The sequence below is a fragment of the Oryctolagus cuniculus genome, chromosome 19, assembly GCF_051225735.1.
Source record: "Oryctolagus cuniculus isolate XC-2025 breed Fujian yellow rabbit chromosome 19, ASM5122573v1, whole genome shotgun sequence".
Lineage (NCBI taxonomy): Eukaryota > Metazoa > Chordata > Mammalia > Lagomorpha > Leporidae > Oryctolagus > Oryctolagus cuniculus.
Genome location: NC_142885.1, coordinates 12,252,599 through 12,279,781, shown reverse-complemented (window position 1 = coordinate 12,279,781; position 27,183 = coordinate 12,252,599). Strand labels below are relative to the sequence as shown.

The 27,183-nt window shown below is 44.6% G+C and overlaps 1 protein-coding gene across 6 annotated transcripts in view; it reads right to left on the bottom strand.

Annotated features, from left to right (window-relative positions):
- LOC100354908 (S-adenosyl-L-methionine-dependent tRNA 4-demethylwyosine synthase TYW1) overlaps positions 1–27,183 on the bottom strand; it is a 221,291-nt gene that overhangs the window by 86,897 nt on the left and 107,211 nt on the right. For 4 of the 6 annotated variants that reach the window (XR_011384574.2, XM_070064497.2, XM_070064498.2 and 1 more), the window contains one exon: positions 14,458–14,593. The exons of the other annotated variants lie outside the window; for them this stretch is intronic. Coding sequence is in view for 3 of the 4 variants with exons in the window: in XM_070064497.2 (XP_069920598.2) it covers positions 14,458–14,593 (136 nt within the window). In the remaining variant the exon portion in view is untranslated. The remainder of the gene's footprint in view (positions 1–14,457; positions 14,594–27,183) is intronic. 6 annotated transcript variants of the gene reach the window in all.

Below are 27,183 nucleotides of genomic sequence, written 5' to 3'. Positions count from 1 at the left end.
CCACCTCAGGGTGAATGCCTAACTACACCAGTTTAGGAACATTTCATCCAGTGCAATCTGGACAGTGCTCTTTACAAACTTTTCCGATAGGCAGAACAATCCAATACAATCTGTTAAAGCCCAGTTAGGAATTTCCCGCAATTCTCGTTAGAAAAGGTTGTGTAATCTTAGAAGAGAAAGAGCACCAACAAACAAGGATGGATTGCAAGGAACTAGGAATTCTGAGGAGTTTGTTTTTTGTTTTTTTTTTTGTTTTTTTTTTTTTTGACAGGCAGAGTGGATAGTGAGAGAGAGAGAGAGACAGAGAGAAAGGGACAGTGAGAGAGAGAGACAGAGAGAAAGGTCTTCCTTTGCCCTTGGTTCACCCTCCAATGGCTGCCATGGCTGGCGCACTGCGCCGATCCGATGGCAGGAGCCAGGTGCTTCTCCTGGTCTCCCATGGGGTGCAGGGCCCAAGCACTTGGGCCATCCTCCACTGCACTCCCTGGCCACAGCAGAGCTGGCCTGGAAGAGGGGCAAGCGGGACAGAATCCTGCGCCCCGACCGGGACTAGAACCCGGTGTGCCGGCGCCGCAAGGCGGAGGATTAGCCTAGTGAGCCACGGCGCCGGCCCTGAGGAGCTTTCTTTCCAGCAAATGGTAGAGGAAGGCATTACGGCACAGCTCATCACGCTGTGGCTAGGAATGCTCACGTCCTATATCAGAGTGCCAATTCGAGTCCTGGCTACTGCCCTTCTGACCCAGCGGCCTGCTAATGTACCTGGGAGACAGCAGACGACGGCTTAAGTACTTGAGTGCCTGTCACCCACTTGGGAGGCCCAGATGGAATTCCTGATTCTTGGCTTTGGCTTGGTCCCATCCCAGCTCTTTTGGCCACTTGGGAAGGAAATCAGTGGAGGGATTCTTTCCTTTCCTTTTCTCCTCCTCTTTCTCTCCTCTTTCTCTCCTCCTCCTCCTCTTCTTCTTCCTCTCTCTCTCTGTTACTTTGGCTTTCTTTTTTTAAAGATTTTATTTATTTATTTGAAAGTCAGAGTTACAGAGAGGCAGAGGCAGAGGCAGAGAGAGAGAGAGAGAGAGGTCTTCCATCCACTGGCTCATTCCCCAGATGGCTGCAATGGCTGGAGCTGTGCCGATCTGAAGCCAGGAGCCAGAAGCTGCTTCCGGGTCTCCCACATGGGTGCAGGGGCCCAAGCACTTGGACTATCTTCTGCTTTCTCAGACCACAGCAGAGAGCTGGATCGGAAGTGGAGCAGTCAGAATTCTAACCAGCATCCATGTGGGATGCCGGCGCTGCAGACCAGGGCTTTAACCCACTGCAGCACAGTGCTGGCCAACTCTGGCTTTGAAATACATTAAGAAAAAAAAAAAAAAATGGTAGAAGAAGGAGCTTACTTGAATCAAAAGAACTTTAAGAAAACAAGAATGCTTTGCAAATTTGTTTCCAACCATTAAATCAACAAGTAAAAGATGAATATAGTAATTATTTTTAATTTTTTTCTTTGAAAGAGGGAGACAGAGGTAGAGAGCAGGAGGGAGGGAGGGGCTAATCTTCAATCTACTGGCTCACTACCCAAAAGCCTGCAATAGCCAGGGCTGGGCCAGGTCAAAGCCAGAAGCCAAGAACTCAACCCAGTTCTCCCATATGGTGGTGGGGACCCAAGAACTGAAGCCATCGTTTGCTGCCTCCCAGGGTGTGCAATAGCAGGAAGCTGGATCAGAAGCGGGGAAGCCATGTCTTAAACCAGGCACTCCAATATGGGATGCAGGCATCCCACGAGGCAATCCAACTACCCCAAACGCCTGCCCTAAACATACTAGTTTTAACAATCATTTTGTTTTGCATGCTGACCTCACTATTATGATGAATCCAGTACTAATATATAGTATACGCTTCACCAAATTACAAAGACAACAGTCACAGTCATTACCGTACATCAGACATAATCAATGACATTGACTATATCAAAAACTGTTTTCCTCCCATGTGGAGAAAAAGGTAATTTATAATTTAAGAGATTATTCAGACCAAATGACATCTTCTAACATTATTAATAATACCTTAATAATTGACTACTATAGAATTATATAATTATGTTTTCATAAACTTATGATAACCCATGAAAATCCTCATATCACACTATATAACACAAATGTCATACAACAGTATTTCAAAAATTTTATGGAAAATGAAATTAACAGCATTTTATCTAGTTACTAAAACCACGTGAAATCCAAATATGAGGAGTCTTGAAAAAGTTCAAGGAACTGAGTATAAACAAGGATAAATAAGGGAAGGGGAGTGATAACTCTGGGCAGCAGGCTGACATCTACTTCCCTGAAAGAAGAGTAATGACCAGCAAACTGAAGCATTTTGAGGCTAAACAGGGATTCAAACACCAGCCTGATTTTCCGGGCTGGTATTCAGGTTCCCAGAGTTGATTACCTCCACCTTCGGTTATGCAGAATAAGCAAATGCTGAAGATAATAACGTAATAACATAAAGCCAAACAACTCAGGGAGCTTCACCTTCTTCATCTGTGAAACAAGGACAGCAGGCAGACTCCACCTCTGCATGTGTGAGGATAAAACAGAACGCTGCTCGTGGGTGTGAAGGATCGGCATCACAGGACTTACAGACTGTTCAATGGATGCCAGCTACTAGAGCCATCATTAAGCATGACAACTTAATACTGCTGTCTGCAGAGACAATGCTCTGCCTTATTTTTGGTTTTATGACTGAAACTGTTAGCTAGTCTCACCAACAAGCTCTGATGGGTTTGCTGGCCACACGCTAGAGGTATAGTGGCCCTGGACAATAGTAAGTCCTTCATAAGGCAATGTAAGCATACAACATAATGCTTTTTTGTCCCCCCCCCTTTTTTTTTTTGGGAGAGAAACATTCCCACCAACTGATTCACTCCTTCAAATGCCTGCAACAGCCAGGACTTGGCTAGGCCAAAGCTGGGAGCCAGCTAGGAGACAATCCATGCCTCCCATGTGGGTGGCAGGAACCCAGTCACTTAGCCATCACCATGCCACCCAGTTTCTGCATTAGAAGATGATGGAGTTGGGAGCCGGAGTTTGAAATTGAACACAGGTACTCCGATGTGGGATGCAGGTGTACTAACCGACAGCTTAAAGGCTGACCTCACACTCATTCCCATAACAGTGTTTTAAAAAGCCTTTTAATGCTAAATCAAAAAGGAAATATGGTTGGAGTAAAATGTTTTAGAAGTAGATAGTAGTGAATATACTAAAAATCATACTTTACGAGGGTAAATTTTAGGATATATAAATATATCTCAATTTCTTAAAAAAAAACAAAGCATTCATTTCTTTACCTGGTTCTGAAGTTATTTTTAATATTTATTTATTTTTATTTTATTCAAAAGTCTGAAAGAGACAAAGTGACAGACAGCCAGAGGCATTTCCATCCACTGGTTTACTCCCCCAATGCTGGCAAAAGAGGGCTTCACCAAGCCAAAGCCAGGAGACTCAAACTCCACCCAGGCTTCCCATATGGGTGGCAGGGACCCATGAGCTTCAGCCATTATCTGCCACCTTCCAGGGTGTGCATTAGCAGGAAGCTAGATTGGAAGCAGAGTAGCTAGGAGGCAGCCAGGAATTCTATAAAGAACATGGGCATCCTAAGAGGGATTTAACCACTGTACCAAGTGCCCATCCAGTTTCAGTGGCAGTGGTGGCAGAGGGGGCTATTTAGCAGAAGAACGGCAACCTGTATCCTTGTCAGCTTAGTTGCAATGGCCTAGCAGAAATCTTGTCTGCTTTTCCCTGGGTTCTCTGACGGACGAGTACATGCACTCTGCTGCCCTCACAGAGCTGTCTGGATCTATGTACATGCACTCTGCTGCCCTCACAGAGTTGTCTGGATCTATGCCCTCCTGGTGTTATCTGTTTGTTTATTCTACACAGCCCAGGGTAGAGGTCATCACCTCTGAGACCCTGAATACCAGGATGCATGCGTTCCTGCCTTCGTCCTCTGACCATTTGTTCAATGCAGACCACAGGTAAAGTACTAGCCTGGGCATTCAGGACACAGCACCGAGAGAGCTAACGATGCCCCTGCTTGCACTCCAGTTGGATGAGAGGAAAGCCATCAACGCACAGGTCTGACAGCGACCAGGCAATGCAAAAGGCCACGCAGAGGCAAAGGCTGGGAACTGCTGCACGGGGGATGAGACCTTACACAGGATGGCCAAGGAGGAACTCTGCTAAGGCGCCACCTGAGGAGAGTCCTGGGGGAACTTAGCAATGTTGAGAAAGACCATTACAGACAGATAATAAAGCTATAGAGAAAGGCCGAGAGAGAGAGAGAGAGAGAGAGAGAAGGAGGGAGGGAGGGAGGCAGGGAAGGGGGGAGGGAGGGAGGGAGGGGCAAGACACAGAAAGGTCATTACAGGAAAGGCCAAAAACATGAAAGCTCACTCCACTCCACTAATCAGAGGAATGCAAAAATAAAACTTTAACTCAAACTAACCACCCCTAAAAACTCAACAGTACCATTAATTTGTGAGGATAGAAAATGGAAATGCAGACAGTTGCCTCCAAAGCACAATCTCACAGGGGAGCACTTTTGAGAAAGCCGAGAGAAGGGAAAGATGATCCAGCCACTTCCAGCCATGGGTCTGAATCCGCTCTGAGTAACGGGACACTGTGCAGCGACAGAGCGCTCACCTGGGAGAGATGAATACACTAGGGGTGTTTACAGGGTGCAAGACCGCACAGCAGTCTACAAAGTCTCAAAACTGAATGGAATCCTGTGAATAAATCCCACAAATACAGAACACTGGTTACCAGTGAAAAGGAAAGGAAGGAAACACGACAGGGAAGAGGTTTATAGGAAAAGCTTCTTGAATGTGTTATCATATTTTATTTCTTAAGCTATACATATTTATATGGTATTTATTAACTTATTTACTGTATTTTTATGTGTACAAAATATTTAATCACATACACCAAAAAAGTGATAGATGGCATTAATTTTCAAAAAACTAAACACTATTATTTCCCATGTTTATGGATGTTTCTGTCTAGTCACAAGGGGCACTGTTATTTCCCCATTTCACAGGTGAAAAAACCAAGTCCCTTGCTCATTACTAAGAGATAGGAAGTACAGCCAGAACTCAAATCTTGGTACTCTTGTTTCAAAGTACCAAGCATTCAACGGCTATACAAAGAGGGTTGCTGGGAGACAACCAGACACCAAAGAAAACAGTTGATAAATGCAATCTGCTCGTCGATCAAATATTTATCACGTGGTAATGATGTGTCGGATACTGTGATAAGATCCTTGAACACCACAGTGAGCAAGAAAGGCAAAACACACTGTTTCTTCCTTTAGGCACCTTCTGGTTCATAACCGGGACAACTGGCAAAGCAGTCACCGTCAGTGGAGCTGTCCTGGGTGGGTAACAGCACAAGCACCATTAACAGACTGTGGGAGGGAAGGCGGCAGTGAGGAAGGCTGCCAAACACAAGCCTTTCAAGGTTCACTCTTCTAGCCATGCAATAATTTTTTTCTTGTGAAGTCTCTAAAATGTTATTATTTTTTGCAAAGATGCTATCTAAGCATTTTCTTAAAAAAAAATTAATTAGCTTTTAACAGATTCAGTGTGATTTGTAGGTACAACTCTAAGCACATAATGATACTTCCTTCTTCCTCCATTACTACCCAAACGATAAGAAGGGTGTTGTAGTGTTGCATTTACTACTGTAGAAAGATGTGTGTGTGTGTGTGACATATTCCTTGCTATACATTGTAGAGGACTTGGCTCCCCAAATCCCAGGCAGACATTTGAACCCTAAAGCCTTATGCTAATGGTTGAGGGATTAAGTGTGGAGATCTGGGCCTGGTGGGAGGTCATTAGGTCTCTGGGAGAAAGCTTTGGTTACATAAGCAGAGCAGGCTTCCCGAGTCTCTCAGCTTCCCAGCATGGGGCATACATGCTCTGCTACTGCTGGCCTCAACCAGGCACCAGACTAATGGGGCCGCCCGATCCTGAGCTGTAAGCCAAAACAGACTAATACACTACCTGCTGATAGAATAAAAGTTAAAAAACCAACACATACAGTATTTTCTTGGAATGGACCAGAAGATATGTCAAGTTTCAATACATAAAAATGGTAAAAAAGCTATCCAATCAGCACATAAAAGGCAGATCATTTGATATATGGTACTGAAAAACAAAATGAAATTGAATCCTAAATCACATCCTGACTGCACTCAAGAAGAGGAAAATATGATGTTTGTTCATTTTTATTTATTTGAGAAGCTGAGAGAAACAGAGACAGAGAGAAAACTTCCAACCCCAGATTTACTCTCCAAATGCCCACAACAGCCGGGGCTGGGCCAGGTCAAGGCCAGGAGCCTGAAATTCCATCTGGGTTTCCCACGTGGGAGGCAGGGGCCCAAGCACTTGGGCCATCATCTGCTGTCTCCCAGAGTGCACACTGCCAGGAGGCTGGGACTCGATCCTAGGATTCTTATACAGGATACAGATTTCCCAAACAGCATCTTATCCACAGCACCAAACATCTGCCCCACATAAATATTTTTATATCCTAAGAAAATAAGCATGAAACTAAAAGCAAAACCTACAAAGACGAAGATCATTACTAGATCTTGAAGAAAAAAGCTGGCAGTTTCCGACTTTGAAACTTAAAATTATTCCTAACAGAACTTCCACTTTGCGGTCCGCGATGCAAGAAGCTTGGAGGTCCCCATTATTTTCTAACAACGAGTGGAAATCTGAACCAACTGAGAACTCAACGACTCTTCTTAGATTCAATGGAGAAGCACCATCACAGGGCAGTTCTGCTGCCCCTCAAGTTGTGGGAGACAGACGGGCAATCACAGCTTCCAGGAGCAGTAACCCAGCGGCAACAGTGCTAGGACAGGAACACTACCCACAGTGGACAACCTGCTGGAAGCTCAGCACGCACAGGCCGGGGACTTACACACACCACAGGGCCACATTCTGGGAACTCTACCTCCTAGCGCTCTGACTCTCACACTGAATACAGCACAAACATCCCTTTGTGCTTCTGTTGAAGGTAGGAAGAAAGGGTCCTTTTAGAAATAGACCGGTTCATTCTGCTCTTCTTTTATTATTTATTTATTTATTTATTTATTTATTTATTTATTTATTTTGACAGGCAGAGTGGACAGTGAGAGAGAGAGACAGAGAGAAAGGTCTTCCTTTGCCGTTGGTTCACCCTCCAATGGCCGCCCTGGCCAGCGCGCTGCAGCTGGCGCACCGCGCTGATCCGATGGCAGGAGCCAGGAGCCAGGTGCTTTTCCTGGTCTCCCATGGGGTGCAGGGCCCAAGCACTTGGGCCATCCTCCACTGCCCTCCCGGGCCACAGCAGAGAGCTGGCCTGGAAGAGGGGCAACCGGGACAGAATCCGGCACCCTGACCGGGACTAGGACCCGGTGTGCCAGCGCCGCTAGGCGGAGGATTAGCCTAGTGAGCCGCGGCGCCGGCCCATTCTGCTCTTCTTAACTAAGGTCTATTCCCAAAAGAAAGTATTAACCAGAAGCTGCCCTGCATGGGTTTGAACAGAGCCTACTTGGCCAGGAGGAAGGGAAACACTCGGCTCCGGCCCACTGCAGCTGAGTTTGCAGGGCAAACCACAATGAGGTTTCACCTCACCCCGGTGAGAATGGCTCACATACAGAAATCTACCAACAACAGATGCTGGCGAGGATGTGGGGGAAAAGGGACACTAACCCTCTGTTGGTGGGAATGCAAACTGGTTAAGCCTCCATGGAAGTCAGTCTGGAGATTCCTCAGTAACCTGAATATAACCCTACCACACAACCCAGCCATCCCACTCCTTGGAATTTACCCAAAGGAGTTTAAATTGGCAAACAAAAAAGCTGTCTGCACCTTAATGTTTATTGCAGCTCAATTCACAATAGCTAAGACCTGGAATCAACCCAAATGCCCATCAACAGTAGACTGGATAAAGATATTATGGGACATGTACTCTATAGAATACTATACAGCAGTCAAAAACAATGAAACCCGGTCATTTGCAACAAAATGGAAGAATCTGGAAAACATCATGCTGAGTGAATTAAGCCAGTCCCAAAGGGACAAATATCATATGTTCTCCCTGATCGGTGACAACTAACCAACCACAAAAAAGGAAACCTGTTGAAGTGAAAGGGACACTATGAGAAACAGTGACTTGATCAGCCCTTGTCCTGACTGTTGATGTACAATTTAATACTTTATCCCTTTTAGTATTTTTTTTTTTTGTTCTAGTTAATACTATTGGTTGAACTCTGTAATCAACACATCTTTTTAGCAAGTGGTGCTGGAACAAATAGAAATCCACATGTGAAAAAAATGAATCAAGACACAGACCCTCTGATCCAACACAAAAGTTAATCCAGAACAGATCGCAGATCTAAGTGGACTGTGAGGATTCTAGAGGGTAGAATTCACAAGGAAGTCTAGAGGACCTGGGAATGATGATAACTTTTCAGATACAACGGCGAAGGCACGATCTATGACAGAAAGACTGGCAAGCTGATCGTCATCAATCATGTTAGAAATTTCTGTACTGTGAAAGACGCTGTTAAGAGACAAAAAGGTCCCAAGACTGAGAGGAAATATCTCCAAATGACAGATCTGATAAAGGACCGTTTTCCAGAATACACAACAGCTCCTAAATTCAACAATAAGAAAAAAAAAAAAAACAACCCAACTTAAAGATGGGCCAAAGACCTTAACAGACACCTCACCAAAGAAGATCTATTCATGGTAAATAAACATGAAAAAATGTTACACATCACATCATTAGGCAAATGTAAAACAACAATGAGATGCCTGACACTTTATTAAAATAGTCAAAATCCAAAACACCTTCACAACCAAACACTGACAAGGATCTGGGGCAACAGGAACACTAGCTCACTGCTACAGTGAACACCAAGTGGTACAGTCACTTCGTAAGAGCTTGGTGACTTCTCACAAAACTAAATATCACTATTCCCTTGAAGTATATATAATACACCACACTGCATGGAACTGAACCAATATCTTTATCAAATTCTTCTTAGCCTCACTCTCTGTAATCCCATCACTCTGAAATCTTCCCTAAGACTACTACTTTGTTTTGTTCCCTAAGATTACTACTTTGGCCCTCTTTGGACACTCCGTGGGTAATTCCACCTTCTTCCTTGCTTTCGAGCATAATCCACTGGTGAAGACGTGACTTCCAAGTCTACATATTCAAACTGTACTGGTCCTTTGAATCTCCAACCCATAGAAACATTAACCCCTGGACATTACCTGATGCCTCAACAGAAACCCAAGATGCAACACATTCATAGTTCCCTAAAACAAGCTTCAGCAGAAGTTGGGTGTGGCAGAAATCTATTTACTAGGAAATTTCTTGGGACTAGAGAAAAACAGCCAGTTTGCAGATACTGACTTTGGGTGACAGATCAAAGTCTTGTTCCGATTTCAAAAGTGGCCAACATTTGAATATGATCTCGGCCAAGCTGCACGGAAAACCTGAGGCTCCGGTGAGAGCATTCCCACGGGTACGTGGAGGTAAAGGACCAAGATAAAACCTTCTCAAAAGTGATAATAAAAGATACCCGCATCACCCAGGTGAGGGAAGGCTCCAGAGCAGACTCTGGCATCAGTGATGGGAAGTCAAAATAAACAAAGCAGGTCAATAAATATGGAAACTAGGCAGAACGCTGGGACACCAGCTCACCCTAAAATGGACGGGAAGGGCAATATTCCACCGACTCTACCAAGACATACCATTACTTTATGTCTCTCCTTCATGAAAGCAACAATGCTCATTAGATACGACATTTTGCCTCTGGTTGCACCCAGTTTTAGAAATGTTAAAAAGTGACCATCTGTGTACGCTGCAACTTAGGAACAGCAGAGGTGAGGCTCCCCCCTAACTGCATTAAGGACAGGAAATCTGTCAGGCCTCAGGACAGGCACAGTGTGTGGGAACATCCTACATTCCTGCCAGTCCCTGCTACCGGCCAACAAGCAGGAAACTGAGCAGGATGAAAAATGAAGCTGTCTTTAACGTGAAGTTCACTGAGAAACGTAATGGCATGGGAAATGCTTGTGATGTGATGTTAACAACAAAGTGACACAGAGAATTGAATCACATATGCAAAAAAGTACTACCCCCTCAAAAAAGGGGATTTTTAAAAAGCACTTCAAATGCTAATGTTCTTTCAAGATCCTGGAATTACAGGTAATTTCTTTCTCTGCTTCCTCGTATTTCTCTTCCATGAAATTTCCATAATCAGCAAAAATGTTTTTTTTTTATAATCAAAACTAAGAAGATCAAGTATTAAACATTTTAATTTGCAAACTGTGGGCCTTGGGCAGACACTGGTTTATTTCATTATTAGATACACAGCAATCTCATTAAGGTACAAGAAGCCCTCCTTAACAATGGAACGATGGTGCTCCAATAATGATGTCAAGTCACAGCGCCCTAACAGCCACAGAAAAAAGGCTAATGTTTCCTGTGTATATCCAACAACGCGTAATGCAGGTAATTATTTTTATCTTTTTTTTCCTTTTTAAAGATGAGGTTTCAAGAACATCATTGTTATTGCTTAAACACGGGAAAGGATTAAGTGCCTCAGTTTCCTACTGCATCTTGACCTTGGCATCATAATGTACCCGCAGAAACACATCTGGTCACATTGCTGATAAAAAGTCTCCTGCTAACGCTAGGCAGTGCTGTCTCATGGAAGATGGATTTCTCTCTTTATGAAGAAGGACCGCTTGATAAGCAGCTGTCGTGGTCAGAAATGGAAGCCGACACTTTTTTGCTCTGTTATCTTGACGGAATTGTTTTTGAGCTCCCACATACTCAAGTACCAATATATTTTTCCCTCATATTGAAAACAAACAATTTTGACAAAGGATAAAGATCTGGAAATATAAAGATTATACTTGCCAAGATTAAAAAATAAAGTAGGCTACCTTCTCCTCTGGGTAGCACTAGCAAATAAATAGACTGAGAGTCTTGGGATAAATCAAATTTCTTAATTGTTTATAAAGTTCAACAAATACCCTGTCTGCAAACACATTTCCTGTAGTAGGTATATTAAAAGCCTTTTAAAAAGTAAGAGAAGATAACAGAATGAATGTTCTAATTAAAATATCTGAAATAACACTTTTACTTAAAAAAATCAGATTTAGTGATACTATGCCTGTAGCTAATACAGTTACAACATATCTGTTTAATGTAAACATTTTTTACTCACATGTAAAAAGTATACTTATTTATGGGGTACCTTGTGATATTTCTATACACTGTATAATGCCCAAACAGTATAAGCATTACCTATCTCTTCATTTAACATTTCTTTGCAAGATCCTTTCTTCTAGTTTTTTTTTTCTTTTTAAAGAGAAACATACAGCACATGAGCATTATCTATAGTTTCCCTTTCGTACAACAGAACACCAGCACTTCTGACTCCTATTTAACTACAAATTAACACCTGTTAATCTTTTCTCACCCTCCCCCCCACTCTCCCTGGCCTCTGGTAACCACCATCGTACGTGTAACTTCTATGAGATCAACTTTTTTAGGCTCCACATTTGAGTGAGATTATGTGGTACTTGTTCTGTGATTGGCTACTTTAATATAACAAGCTCCTGTTCCATCCATGTTGTCACAATGACAAGAGTTCATCTTTTTTTTTTTTTTTTTTTTTTTTTGACAGGCAGAGTGGACAGTGAGAGAGAGAGACAGAGAGAAAGGTCTTCCTTTTGCCGTTGGTTCACCCTCCAACGGCCGCCGCGGCTGGCGCGCTGCGGCCGGTGCACCGCGCTGATCCGAAGGCAGGAGCCAGGTGCTTCTCCTGGTCTCCCATGCGGGTGCAGGGCCCCAGGACTTGGGCCATCCTCCACTGCACTCCTGGGCCACAGCAGAGAGCTGGCCTGGAAGAGGGGCAACCAGGACAGAATCGGGCGCCCCCACCGGGACTAGAACCCGGTGTGCCGGTGCCGCAAGGCGGAGGATTAGCCTATTGAGCCGCGGCGCCAGCCCAGAGTTCATCATTTTTTATGCTGAGTCATATTCTATTCCATTGTGTACCGCATTTTCTTTATCCAGACATCAGCTGATGGACCCTAGGTTTTCTCCATTTCCTGGCTATTGTGCATGTTTAACTTCCGAGTGTTAAGCAGCAGTAAGACAATCGTTTCTGGATAGCATTTACCATACCTTATGATACCAGATAGAAATAACAGCTTAAGTTAAAGAAAATCTTATAAGAGCAGCTTCCAGCCACAGATCATCTTTTTTAAATGGCAACATAAACAATACAAGAATGAGAAACATAAACTCTAATTGCTACAAAATGCTTAGAAAGCAATTGCCCTAATGTGTGGGCAAACGGTTGAAATAGCCCAAGGAAATGTTTCTAACTAGAATTACATGGAGATAATCAAAGATGTCTAGTCCCAGATAAAATACTGTGGAACTGTAAGTCACTGTATTACTGCCAACAGGTCAAGCCTGAAGCAATCATAACTGAATTGCACATCTAAAGGGTAGTAATTTCAAGGTAACAGTTCATTCATGGTAAAGTTTGGCCAAAGAATAAAAGTAATATTAAGCTATTTTACTAATGCCTGCTTGTCACCTTCCACATTCTGATTTGGAACACAGCCCACATTCCAAGCTTGGATGTGCCTGGTGTTGCCAGCTCTTACTATTTACCCCATCTAAATCCATTCTGATTTTTATGCTGTGCAGCTCTTGTTTTAGCAACAGGTGAAGATGATAGGGCTGAAGCTAACGTCAAAGACCACTAATTTTAGGAACCCAGGAAGTGCTCAGACTGCCAACTTTATGAATAACCCAAGAGAGTTAGGAACCGAAGTATGCCTTTTTCATCTCTTAAGTCAAGCCAAGGTTTTAACAGCCCTCCAAAGGCACTGATTTAGCTTCTCAAGCACACGGTATAAAAACTTATTCAGTCAGGAAAATGCATGTGGTACACGACACAGATCTATTGGGTTGCCACTTGTTCATTCTTTTATGAACCATTTATCAAATGCAACAAAACGTGCTGTGCCAGCTGCTACGTGGAATTCAGAGGAAAGTGCGGAATCCAGTCAGAAAGAGAGCGGCTAGCATCAAACAGAAGAACAAAGGCTTTTATCAATGGAAAACCGAGGAAGAAGAAGAGGGCAGCTAATTGCAACTGGGACAGGTTTTACAGTAGAGATAACAACGAAGTTGAGTTTATAAGGAGCACAGAGTTTCTGTTAAGTCAAAGAAGGGACACCCCAAGATCCAAAGATACAGCAAGCAGACTCAGAGAAGAGAAAGTGCTAGGTACAAAAGGCAGACAAATGACATAAGCAGGGGAGAATGGCCCTCCTGGGCAACAGAGCCAACAAAGAGGCTAGGGCCAGATGCTGAAAGGGTTAGGAGTCGGAGTGCTGGGCCTTAGGAAGAAAGGGAGAGTTTCTGGAACAGTGACTCCCACATCTGGCTGCACATCAAATGCCGCCTGGGATGTCTGACAAGCAGACTCCCAGATGGCACCAGGAGCAGAAAACTAACTGCCGAAGCTGCTGTGGTGACTCTCATTATCAGTCAGATTGGGTACAGGCGGAAGAACCTCTTAGAAAGGTGAAAGGATCTGACCTCTACTACAGCAGTCTAGGAAGAGACGCAGCAGTAGACAGGGCAGAGGCAAAGAGGAAAGAGGAAAGGCTACAGAGAGGAACCAGAGGTCACCTTGGGTATCGAAGAGCAGGACGGTAGCTGCACCGGGCGGGGCGGGGGGAGGCGGGGGGAATTATTTTCTGTCAAGGGACAGCTGGGTATTTGTAACATCATCGTGCGCCATACAAAATCACCAGCTTAAAAATTAGCCTGCTATAGACTTACTGAATTGGAGTCCCACCCACGGTTGCTTTGGCAAGGGCCAGCCCACATGAGTTCCATACGGCCTGCAGGCTGGATGTTCCCAACCCCTGCTAAGGGAACACACAAGGAGAGACGACTGTTTGCAGGTAAAGACATTAAATTTGGACATGCTGAGACTGGGTTACTTATGGGCTAGGAAACTGGTTTATAGACATACAGGGGAATTAACTTGCATATTTAAGCACACAGTTTGCTGATCTCTTCTAGCTTTGCTAGACACTTCTACCTCACCAAGTTTCATCACTTACCTTCGGAAGTCTGTTTACACTTCTCTCACTACGAGGGGCAAATGATATCACTGTACTGCAAAATTAAAATACTGAATAATAAACATTCAAGGTTTTTCAAAGAGAAAAGTCTAAAACATTGAAGATTTTTAGTCTCTTTTCTAAAAATTTTAAAGTGAAAAAGAAGAAAAAATACTCTCAGGTTTTTTTTTTCTTCCTTCTTTCTTGCTTCATGTTTAAGATGTCATAATTCTTACCTTTGTTGCTAAGGCTTTTAAACTGTCAAGGAATCTTTGCCAGAAATCCTTAAAGAGTGGGCGATCAATTTTCTTCAGGCTATCTTTGGTGCTAGCATCCACACTGACATACAGCTGAGTAACTGGCTTGAGGTTTCTTGGTAATTATTTTTTAAAAAGAAAAAGAAGGAGAAAACAAGAAAGAAAAATAAGATTATGTCTGCAGCAGGCTGCCCAGGATAGAAAACGTAAAGTTTGTAACAACGTGGTAATTAAACATTTCACTGGGTCTACAGGCTTGCACTTCTCCCAGGAGACTGAAGCAATGATTTTAATAATTTGACAAAATGGGATGTCTACTGGTTATTTTTAAAATGACTAGCCTCATCCCTAATAAATTGAAACCATTTAATTACTTAAAATTAGTCCCTCTTTAAACACTAGGTTTTCATGGGAGACAAACAAAACAAGCACTAATTTTAAGTCTGGCAGCATTATCCCAGCACAATGAGGGGTGCTCTCAGGCCTAACGTTCCCCGTAACTCTGCCGCTCAAACAGCTGAGACTTCACACTGACGTGGGGTCTGTGATGAGTGAGCCATCTCCTGCCATCAACTCACTGATAGAAGGCTGCCAAGGAACAAGGCCCTACCTCCAAAGCTCCAGCCTTCTTTAAAGGGCACAGGGCCACACATATGCCTCGGAAAGTGGGAGTGGGTTTAAAGCCAGGCCTTGGGAGCACCGATGATCTCTTTCAGCGGTGCAGAGTCCAAGCAGCAACCTCGCGTTCACAAAGGAGCCCCTCCCAGAAGAAAGCTCAGGCCACGGGGCCTTGCTTGTCTTTGCCTTCTCTCAGTTTCCGTGAACGCCACTCACTCCACACTTCTCTCAAATTCTCCTTTCATAATCTCATTCCTGGACTTCTTGCAAATTATGCCTTAAACCTAGACTGTACTTCTTCCAAAAACCCTCTACTTTTCCCTTTCAAATGCGTTTCGTAAATCATTCTCTTCAGTGAATTTAGAACAAGAACAAAAAAGGGAGAAAAGTCTCCCCTAATGATCTTACCGATTCCTCCACTGTGACTTTGCTGTAACTATTCCACAATGTATTCCACACCGACCTCTAGAATATTATTTATGGACATTTTTGTTTCAAAGTCCTTGAACTTCTAAAAACAGAGCTCTAATACACGTGCCATAAAACTCATCACTTTCGAGTGTTTTATGTGCTGTTTTTATATCTGTCAGTATCAGTCTTATTAATCTTTGAGTGTAGGACTTTGAAGGACAGAAACCATACTTTTCTTCTTTATCCAGACACACAGGCGGATTCCTAAAGCTAACTTTTAGTGAAAGTTGTTGAATTTAGTGGACAGTTTTTAAGAGAGTGCAGGCTAAACAAACGCTTACAGTGATCTGGCATAGTGACATATAAAAAAAAGTCAGAAGTGTCTAGACCTAAAGTTACTGAAAGTGAAGATGCTGTTGGGGCCAGCGTTGTGGTGTTGTGGGTAAAGCTACTGCCTGGGGTGCTGATGTCCCATACAGATACTGGTTCGAGTTCTGGTTGCTACACTTCTGATCCAGCTCCCTGCTAATGGCCTGGGAAAAGTGAGAAAGATGGCCTAAATACCTGGGCCTCTGCCACCTACATGGGAGACCCAAATAAAGCTCCTGGCTCCTGACTGCAGCCTGGCTCAGCCCTGACCACTGCAGCCACTTGGGGAGTGAACCAGCAGATGGAAGGCCCCTCTCTATCTCACCCCATTTCTCTTCATTATTATTACTATTATTTTATTTTATTGTACATCACAGCATCAGCCCCAAGACTTATTTATTTATTTGAAAGGCAGAGTTAGAGAGAGGCAGAAGCAGAGAGAGAAGGGGGACCCTCCATCTTCCGGTTCACTGCCGCTGTGGTCCTTCCAGTGCCTTATCAGCACAGTGTTAACAGTCGAAGGAGCCCCCTTGGTGGCTGGGAAGACTCCCCTGGGAAGGCCCCAGGGCTGGGACCCTCCCTACACGACATGGGCAAGGCTTTGATGTGTAGATGCTGGGTTGCTTTCCAGGCCTGCTTCTAAGGGTTTCGATGTTCCTCCCCTAATGAGGTCAAATGCAACCACGAGAACTCCCTGTTTTCCCCCTCACTTTGGTCCTCTGGAACACACACAGGCTGGGGTCTACCCTCCTTCTGGAACACACACACTGCTGGTGTCCACCCTCCTTCTGGAACACGCACAGGCTGGGGTCTACCCTCCTTCTGGAACACGCACAGGCTGGGGTCTACCCTCCTTCTGGAACACGCACAGGCTGGGGTCTACCCTCCTTCTGGAACACACACAGGCTGTGTCTACCCTCCTTCTGGAACACACACACAGGCTGTGTCTACCCTCCTTCTGGAAAACACACACAGGCTGTGTCTACCCTCCTTCTGGAAAACACACACAGGCTGGGGTCTACCCTCCTTCTGGAACACACACAGGCTGGGGTCTACCCTCCTTCTGGAACACACACAGGCTGGTGTCTACCCTCCGACCAAACAGTTACAAACATCTTCAGAGACAGCGTGTGCTGGGAAGAAGACCACTGGATAATTTTAGGAAGGAATAGACAAACAATGTATAGATAAGAACAAGGGGTTGAACAAATTTCCTCCAGGTGGCCAGACCCTATGTGCACCTCGCCCAAGTCAGATGGACTGGTGGACGATCATAGCTCTGTCCAGTGCTCCTCAGGTCTCAGCAAGTGTTTCTGTATTCATGAATAGGGTGTAGGATTTTTAGGGACAGTTTGTTCTCATTGGGTACACAGTTCATTCGTTGGCTTGTTCCTTCCCTCCCTCCCTCTCCCTTTCTCCGTCTTTCTTTTTAAAGATTTATTTATTTGCTTGAAAGGCAGAGTTACAGAGGGGTAGGGAGAAGGGGAAGGGGTAGAAGGGTAGAGGGGGGGAGGGGGGAGGGGAAGAGGGGGGAGAGGGAGTGAGACATGAGGGAGAGAGAGGGAGAGAGGAAGAGAGAGAGAGAGAGAGAGACAGAGAGAGAAAGTCTTCCATCTGCTGGTTCACTCCCCAAATGTTCGCAATTGCCAGAGCTGGGCCAGTCCGAAGCCAGGAGCCTGGAACTTCATCTGGGTTTCCCATGTGGACGCAGGGGCCCAAGGACTTCGGCCATCCTCTGCTGTTTTCCCAGGCTATAGCAGAGAGCTGGATGAGAAGTGGAGCAGCCAGGACTCAAACCGGCATGTGTGTGGGATGCTGGCACTGCAGGTGGTGGCTTTACCCACTATGTGACAGGGCTGGCCTCCTCTTCTCTTTAACTCTTTCAAATAAATAAATAAATCTTTGGAGGGGGAAAAAAGTGATGATGTTCTGACCAGAGACAGGAAAGAGATAGTTAAAATACTTGCCACAAGGTGGGTGCTGTGGCTCAGACAGTCAGGCTGCCAATATTCCATATCAGAGTGCCTAGTTAAGTCCTAGCTACTCTGAGTTTCCAGTTCAGTTCCTTGTTAATGTACCTGGGAGGCAGCAGATTACGGTCCAAGTACTTGGGCCCCTGCCACCCAAATGGAAGACCCAGCCAATGCTGGCTTTGGCTTGGCCTAGCCCTGGTTGTTGCGGGCAATTAAGGAGTAAACCAGCAGACAGAAGAATCAATCAATCAATCTCTCTCTCTTTCTCCCTCCCTCCCACCCTTTCTGTTACTCTTGCAAATAAATCAATAAATCTTTAAAAAGGAGATACCTGGCAGACTCTCGTTGCCTGCATTCCTATGCAATACTGATACCCAAAGGGAATCCTTAAGAGCACAGCATAATCCGGCCGGCGCCGCGGCTCACTAAGCTAACCCTCCGCCTCACAGCACCGGCACCCCAGGTTCTAGTCCCGGTCGGGGCGCCAGATTCTGTCCCGGCTGCCCCTCTTCCAGGCCAGCTCTCTGCTGTGGCCCGGGAGTGCAGTGGAGGATGGCCCAAGTGCTTGGGCCCTGCACCCCATGGGAGAACAGGAGAAGCACCTGGCTCCTGGCTTCGGATCAGCGCGGTGCACCAGCCGCAGCCTACTGGCCGCGGCGGCCATTGGAGGGTGAACCAACGGCAAAGGAAGACCTTTCTCTCTGTCTCTCTCTCTCACTGTCCACTCTGCCTGTCAAAAAAAAAAAAAAAAAACAAGTACAGTATAATCCGTCTGTCAGTGCTTGTGGGGGACTGGTTCCAGGACACTTCCCAATCCACGGACACCAAAATCTGAAGATGCTCAAGTCCCTTATATAAAATGGAACAGTCTCTGTATACATATCGCTGTATACATATCCATGCATATCTTTCAATATACTTTAAATCATCTCTGGGTTACTTACACTACCAATTCCAACGTAAATGCCATGTAAGAGTTGTTATACTACATTGTTAAGAACTAAAGACAAGGAAAAAAAGTACATATTTATTACAGACACGATATTTTTTTTCAAATATTTTCAACCCAAGGTTGGTTGAATCCATGGATAGGGGACTCACAGACATGGAATCCCTGGAGACAAGGGGCCTTCCTGTAATGTGTCATTCCTGAGCAAAGTATAGTGAAATGTACTACTGAAAATGCAAAATAATAGCATCTATAATGGCACCATCCTTTCAACAAAACTTTGGCCATAACTGCTGGGTCTGGGCCAGACTGAAACCCGGAGCCAGGAACATCATCTGGGTCTTCCATGTGGGTGGCAGGGATCCAAGTATTTGGGTCATCTTCTGCTGCTTTCCCAGATGCATGAGCAGGGAGCTGGACTGGAAGTGGAGCAGCCAGGAATCTGACATGGAATGTGCCACAATGGTGGCCCCTCACCAGCCCTTTTGCAGGGGCCCTCTTTATTATCAGAGAAGCCCACCACTGCCACTGGCCTTTTTTGGCTTCATGGTTCCAGCTGGCTCTCATCACTGGACACGGGACTTTGACAGAAAACTTCCTGATGCAAAAACGGGAACTGCCCTGGCCTTTGCACTCTGTCTCCATAACTACTTCAGATTATAAACAGCTAAAGCCAAAGGCCAGGCTTATGTTACAAACCTCTATCATTTACAAAGGAGGAACCCTGGGCACTGATAGCACCACTAAGGAATTCCAGCCAACAATAAACGTCTGAGAAGTGACAATCAAGGAAGCTGAGGAGCAGAGGAAGGGCAGAGAACAAGAATTTCTCCAGGAATTACAGGGCTCTAAAGTAGCAAAGGGGCTTTGCAGAAATCTTTGAGTCACACGGACCTCATTTCTCCTGAGTACTGCAATCAATTCATCCAGGACAGGCAATGACTCTCTAGCATGGAGATTTTTCTGTCTCTAGTCTAAACCAGATAGAATCATTTTAATTCCCCTAAACAAGAAAAATGTTATCTCATTAAAAACCATCCTGATCCCTGTGCCCGAGTATCTCACATCTCTGCTGAGAAGAATTTAAAGACCGTATTTGGGATATCCAACTTTAAATCTAATCTCCAGTAAAAATGCCCAGTGACCCTGGATGTATGTGCTGATGCTTCCTCCTGATTTTACACCTCAAAGTTACCTTGGTCATACAGGGAAACACACTGGGCTCAGAGTTGTGGGACAGCAGGTTCAGCCGCCGTTTATGATGCCGGTATCCCTTATTGGAGCCCGGTTCGAGTCCCAACTGCTCTGCTTCTGATCCAGCTCCCTCTAATGCACCTGGGAAAGCAGCAGCAAATGGCCCAAGTGCTTGGGTCCCTGACACCAATGTGGGAGAGCTGGACACAGTTCCAGGCTTCTGGCTTCCACCTGTCCCAGCCTTGGCCATTGAGGCCATTTGTGAGTGAACCAGTAGATGGAAGATCTCATTCTTCCTCTCTCTCTCTCCCACCCTTTTCTGTCACTCTGCCTTCCAAATAAATAAATAAATAAAAGTCCTCTCCTTTTCATTCTTTCTGAAGAGATTATTAAGCCTTGTACTACAATTCAAAGAATGCGGCTCAGGAGGAAGAATGAGGCCTCATAAATTTACAGCATGGGATAAAAAGAGGAAGAGATTCACGTTTGTAAAATCCAAGAACACAGTAAGTCTGATGCTCCTCTTGGGAGAAAAAAGTAATTAGAGTGGCCCAAAGACCCAATTTTATTAAATCTCTGAGGCAATCGGGGTCTGTCAGATCATACGGATAATTTAGGAGGAGGAGGAGGAGGTGAGGAGGATGAAGGAGGACAAAGTTACTGAGCAACACTGAATGTTCATCATGTACCGGGCACGCTGTGTGCTGTGTGAGCTCCCCTTGTCACTGAGCTCAATGAATCCCGGCGATGAAACAAAGACAGACTTGCTCTGTCTGCCTGTTGGAGGGGTGCTGAAGCTGAGGTTCACACTGATTCAGTACCTGTGCAGAGACCTACAGAGATTCAGTGTCTGCAACGAGACACCAGCCTGGAAGAGACTACACAGTCTCTTCTCTTAACCCTGAACCATAATGGCCCGATGTGCAGCCTGGCTCAGCATTCAAATCTGTAGTGTAAGCAAACAGTGTTCTCTACAGCGAAAAACCCAAGAGGATGCACACCATATAGGAAATCCAGATTATGACTGCAAAGTCCTCAGAGGCACCAAAACCACCAGTCTTCAACAGGACATCCTGAACTTGATTCCTTTCCGCAGGCACAGTTGTTACTTAACATCTAGTCAAGACCACTGTGAACTGAACGCTGGGCCCAAGAGGCTCAGCCCTAATACCATCATTAGTGAGAGCACCAAGTGCTCCGTGTCATGACGAATGGGCAAAGTACAATGAGAATAAACGGAGGAGGGAGCTGATACTGCCTGGGCAATTAAGAAAGGCATAACAAATAAGGTCAAAGTCAAAGGCAACCTTTGAAGGACACATATTCATCAGGACAACAATGAGATCTTTTCTAGGGATGACTAAAGGCAAACAGCAAGCAAAGGCCCAGAGCTGTCAGATGAACCTGGATAAAGGATCAACTACCCCCAGTGGCTCCAACATGGCAAAGCAGACTGGGAGATACCTGAGGCCAGGCCGTATGGTCTGCCAAGAAGGTTAGGCTTGTCTCATGGAAGAGTTGTGCAGTCAATGACACAGTCAGGTCAGTGTTGATAAAAGGAAGCTGGCAGGCAGCACATGACACTACTCTGCATCTTCTCTCCACCTCTCATCTACTATCACCAATCCAGCAACCCTTTATCCACAACTCCAAAATGCAAAAGGCCTTAAAACCAAATGAGTATTGTTTCTGAGTTTGGAATCAAACTCACTTTAAAGCAAAAATCTGTTATAGCATGAGGATATTTGTATTCTTAATTTTTCCTTGTATGTGAATAAACTACTTCATGTAGAACTTATTGCTCATATGTGTGGCGAGAGTGCTGAAAGTGGTGTATAAAACAGGGTGTATGCACTGCATTGCTGTTATACACTGTGAAACACTTTTGGGCACAGAGGCCATATATGGTATCTACTGGAAATCAGATCAATACACAAAGAGCTTGGTATCTGTATTTTTTATGCTTTATAACCATGTATTATGACTGTATAAATATACTTTGTGATTTATCCTAGATACACTGGTTACCAGGTGAAAATTTCTACATATCTGTGAATTTCTCATATTTTAGAGTATGGAGTTTTCAGCTGTTAGCCTTTCAAATATTCATTCTGCCCCTTTGGATCTCTACTCTCCTTCTGAAACACTTATTCTGAATATGTTAGCATGCCTGAATGTGCCCAGAGGTCTCCAGGCTCTGGGTGGACTGACCATCTGGTGAGCCATTATTTACACACTTTTCTTTAGTTCTTTGGAAATGCTTTCCTTTAGTTCTTCAAACATATTTAAAATAACTAAATTAAAGTCTATGTCTAGTAAGTCCGACATCTAGGTTTCCTCAGTAGAGCTTCTATTGGCCATTTTCTTCCCTATACATGGGCCACTGTCTTTTATTTCTTCTTATATTTTGTCATTTTTCTTTCTTTCTTGATTAAAACAGGACATTTTAAGTAATATTATGTAGCAATTCTAGAAATCAACCCAGAGCAGTTTTTTTTCTGGGCACAGGGGAGGGAGGATTTTTTGTTTCTGTTTTTGCTGCTTGCTATTTTTGTTTGTGCTGAAGTAATCTGGTAAATTCTATACTCTTTGTTGTGTTTGGCCATTGAAATCTCTGTTCAGTTAACTTGGTGGCCAGCTAATGACTGGACAGAGATAACCTTAAATTCCCTCAACCAGTATTCTCCTAGCTTTTGGGCAGGTAGTTTACCACTAAGCCTTCGTTTTTACTGCCTGCTTGCTCAGGACAAGAGGTGAGAGGTGAGGGGTGAGGGGTGAGGGGTTTCTCCAGTCTTCCTTGACATGCGCACAGCCCAGCTCATGGATGTAGTATTTCAGATTCCCAGGAATATGCTGGAGCTTAACAATGTCCCCAGTGGACAACTCAGTCCTAGTACTTTCTTTGTGATTTTTTTGCTCAGCATGTTTGCAACAACTTTTTTTTTTTTTTTTTTGGACAGGTAGAGTGGACAGTGAGAGAGAGAGACAGAGAGAAAGGTCTTCCTTTGCCGTTGGTTCACCCTCCAATGGCCGCCACAGCTGGCGCGCTGCGGCCGGCGCACCGTGCAGATCCGAAGGCAGGAGCCAGGTGCTTCTCCTGGTCTCCCATGGGGTGCAGGGCCCAAGTACTTGGGCCATCCTCCACTGCACTCCTGGGCCACAGCAGAGAGCTGGCCTGGAAGAGGGGCAACCGGGACAGAATCCGGCGCCCCGACCGGGACTAGAACCCGGTGTGCCGGCGCTGCTAGGTGGAGGATTAGCCTAGTGAGCCATGGCGCCGGCCTGCACCAACTTCTATTGCCACCTCAGACAGCTGTGAAAGTAAACAATTGTCTACAATTGTTTAAGAGATAAACCCCCAGATAAAGGCGTTTTACAACAGACAAACAGGAGTCATTTCAAATACAGACAACCTGACCTGAAGTGAAAAGTCTGCTCGTGAGAGAATGTCTCCAGGGAACTGCTACACAAGCCTTGCAGACAACGACAATTTTCTGGGAGTGGGACTTTGCAGGAGTTCCACCTCTGCTACTCCCTCTCCCCAAGGCTTCCGGGAAGCTGGGTTCTACTGTGAACGAGGGCTAATGGTTTTCAAGGCTACAGCAAGAATGGGGGAAGTCAGAATGGAACAGAACATGTTAGCATCACAAACCTTGCAGTTCTGATATTTAGCCATGTTTTTGGTTAATTTTTCTAGGTAAGAAAGAGTGGATTCTAGGACTGGTGCTGTGCCGTGTAGGTTAATAATCTGCCTGCGGTGCTGGCATCCCATATGGGTACGAGCCTGGGGCTCCACTTCCCATCCAGGTCCCTGCTGTGGCCTGGGAAAGCAGTAGAAGATGGCCCAAGTGCTTGGGCCCCTGCACCTGCAGGAGAGAAGACGCTTCTGGTTCCTGGCTTAGGACTGGCCAGGCTCTGGCCACTGCGGCCATCTGGGGAGTGAACCAGTGGATGGAAGACCTCTCTGTCTCACCCTTTCTCTGTCTGTAACTCTGCCTCTCAAGTAAATAAATAAAATCTCAAAAAAAAGTGGATCCTATTAATTTTTGCCAGTGTTTTATTTTTTAAATGGCAGAATGCTTTTTTTTTTTCTTTTTTTAAAGATTTTTACTCTGCTATTCCTGCTGGCATGCAATCCCTAAGGTTTCTTTCTTTCTTTTTTATAAATTTCTATCATCACTCATCAAAATATTTTCTATTCCACTTCGCCTTGTTCTTTGAACCATAAACAAATAAGAAGTGAGATGTTTAAATCTTAAACGTGCTGGGGGCCAGTGCTGTGGCGCAGTGGGTTAAAGCCCCAGCCTGCAGCGCCAGCATCTTATATGGGGCCAATTCAAGCCCTGGCTGTTCCACTTCTGATCCAACTCCCTGCTAATGTGCCTGGGAAAGCAGTGGAGGATGGCCCAAGTCCTTGGGCCCTGCACCCACGTGGGAGGCCTGGAAGAAGCTCCTGGCTCTGGATTGACTCAGTTCCAGCCGTTACAACAATTTGGGGAGTGAACCAGCGGATGGAAGACAACTCTCTCTTTCTGTTTCTACCTCTCTCTCTGTAATTCTTTCAAATAAATAAACTGAATCTTTTTTAAAAAAAATGCTGCAATATTTATATTTATATTAATTTCTATTTAATTCCATTGTGTGCAGATATCATGCTCTATATGATTTCAATACTTTGTTGAATAAAGAAATGGTAAGTGTTAAAGGAAATGAAAATTCAAATTAGCTTGTTTTAATCATTATACATTGTATGCATGTACCCCACAAATATGTACAGCTTAAAAAATTAAAAATATAAAGCAAATTTAAACTATTTCATTGAACCTTGCTACACTGCCCACAATAGGGCCATTGGGCAACTGGTCCGTGTTCTTGAAAAGAATCTATATTCCAAAGTTGCTGGCTGCAATGCTCTATTCTGTAATTGCTATAGTTTAAATACTAGTTTGGGATCCAACTACATGTTAGGGGCTTGGTCCCCAAAGTCTTACATTAATGGCTAATGGATTGAGGGGTGGAGACTTAATCCAACTGCAGTGTCTGAAGGTGGAGGGGCTTTGGAAGGTGACTAGGTTAAGCTGCAGGGGCAGAGGCTTATGGTAACTCCTGGTGGCTTCAGAGAGACACGTGCACATGCAGGACGCGCATGCTGCCTATCCTGCTGCTGCCTGGCTCACCACGTGACCCTTCCTCTACATGAGTCCTATTGTCCACTGCTTTTATCAGACAAGACCAGTGGGTCCACCCAAACTTGGACTGTGAACCTCCAAACCTGTGAGCTGAAATAAACTTTCTTCCTTCATGAGTAGCTTCTCTCAGATATCTGTTACAGTGACAAAACACTAACAAGAGTAACAGAGATGATTTTCCCAGTCCTTCACATCTTCAATACTGCTAATGATTTTGATATCCTTGATTTATCAGTCGGGAAAAAGCACGTTAAACACCTGCTGTTTCTCCTTGTGTTCTCTCATTTTTGAGGCCATGTTGCTGAGTATTTTGAAGCTTTGCACTCTTATATGGTTTTATATTCCAGGTATTATAATATTTTATTATTAGGAAATGCCACTTGAATTAGTAGTGGGTCTTGCCTTCAAGTATAGCTTGACCAACAGAACTTGCTCATCTTTTCAAAGGTGAAACTTCAAAGTGCTTTTCATGTATTATCTCATATACTTACAGTGTCACCATGTATTATGAGTATCAATCATTTTTTTTTTTGACAGGCAGAGTGGACAGTAAGAGAGAGAGACAGAGAGAAAGGTCTTCCTTTGCCGTTGGTTCACCCCCCAATGGCCACTGTGGCCGGTGCACTGCGCTGATCCAAAGCCAGGAACCAGGTGCTTCTCCTGGTCTCCCATGGGGTGCAGGGCCCAAGTACTTGGGCCATCCTCCACTGCACTCCCGGGCCACAGTAGAGAGCTGGACTGGAAGAGGGGCAACCGGAACAGAATCTGCCACCCCGACCGGGACTAGAACCCAGGATGCCAGAGCTGCAGGCGGAGGATTAGCCTATTGAGCTGCGGCACCAGCCCGAGTATAAATCATTTTACAAATAGGGTAACTGGGCACTTAAAAGTTATCAGATAGGCAGCAGAAGATCCCATCAAGATGCAAATCCAGGTCTCTTCTAGCCCAGAGCCTTTACTGCCTCACTGCACTGGCCTTCTCTTTTCAGTCCATCTAGATATACACATTTCTGAAATGCAAACTCTCAATTCAGACACATATTTTAAATTTAACACAAACAGACTATGCCAGGGAAAAAAACTTTCTATTGAAAAGATCAGATCATATTTAGAGTACATCTTCATTTCACTGTAGCTGCTTTCTATAACCACGCGGAGCTAACACACACTAGAAAATTTTTTCATTAAAATTCATCCATCTCTTCAAACATTTATATGAAGAGCTATCCCATTTATAAAGGTTCTCTAACCTATGAGAATGTCTTAGCAAAAATTAAAGGAAAGAAAACACAAAGCAAACAAAATAATAGAAACACAGGTGGAACAAGCAGGAGACAGGATGAAGTTAGTTATCACACCATTTCAGTGAAGAAGGGATCTAAAAGCAAACATACACTGGTGTCTTTGGGTGTGTGAGTGCAGAGTCTGGGAGTTAAATGTCAATCATGTCATCATTAAATGTCAAACACAGATCCGTCTTATGAAGAACCTGCTATCAGCAAAAGCGCTTTAAATGTGCAGTATGTACAAGAAAGAAAGCCACAAGATTTTAAAGGTAAATTTAAAACTAATATAAAATAGATAAGAACATTATGATACATCAGATAAGAGTCAGGATGAAGCCGAGAGTGAGTCCGTCCACAAAGGGCTGCCAGTTTGACTCTAAACTCTCCAGCACATTCACAATGAAGGAGGGAGACTGAGGATACGACGTTCACGGGATGAGGACAGTGTTCTCCGGTGCGGAACGCCCTCCTCCACAGCTTCCTTGCCTAACTACACGACAACGTTCAGAGATCTGCTTTCTCCAAAGTCTATGGCATCACAGCACTGAGCAGGTTAGAAGAAGTTTATGGAGTGCTCTCCTGGAACACTGACCGTAGCTGTGCAGCACCGCTCTGCAGGGTTGAATGCAAGTGCAGCCTGCGTAGCATCTACAATCCTCCCGTCTGCAGGGGTCAAGCAAGCCACTTTTAAGGGAAAGGAGAGTTCTTTGTATGTA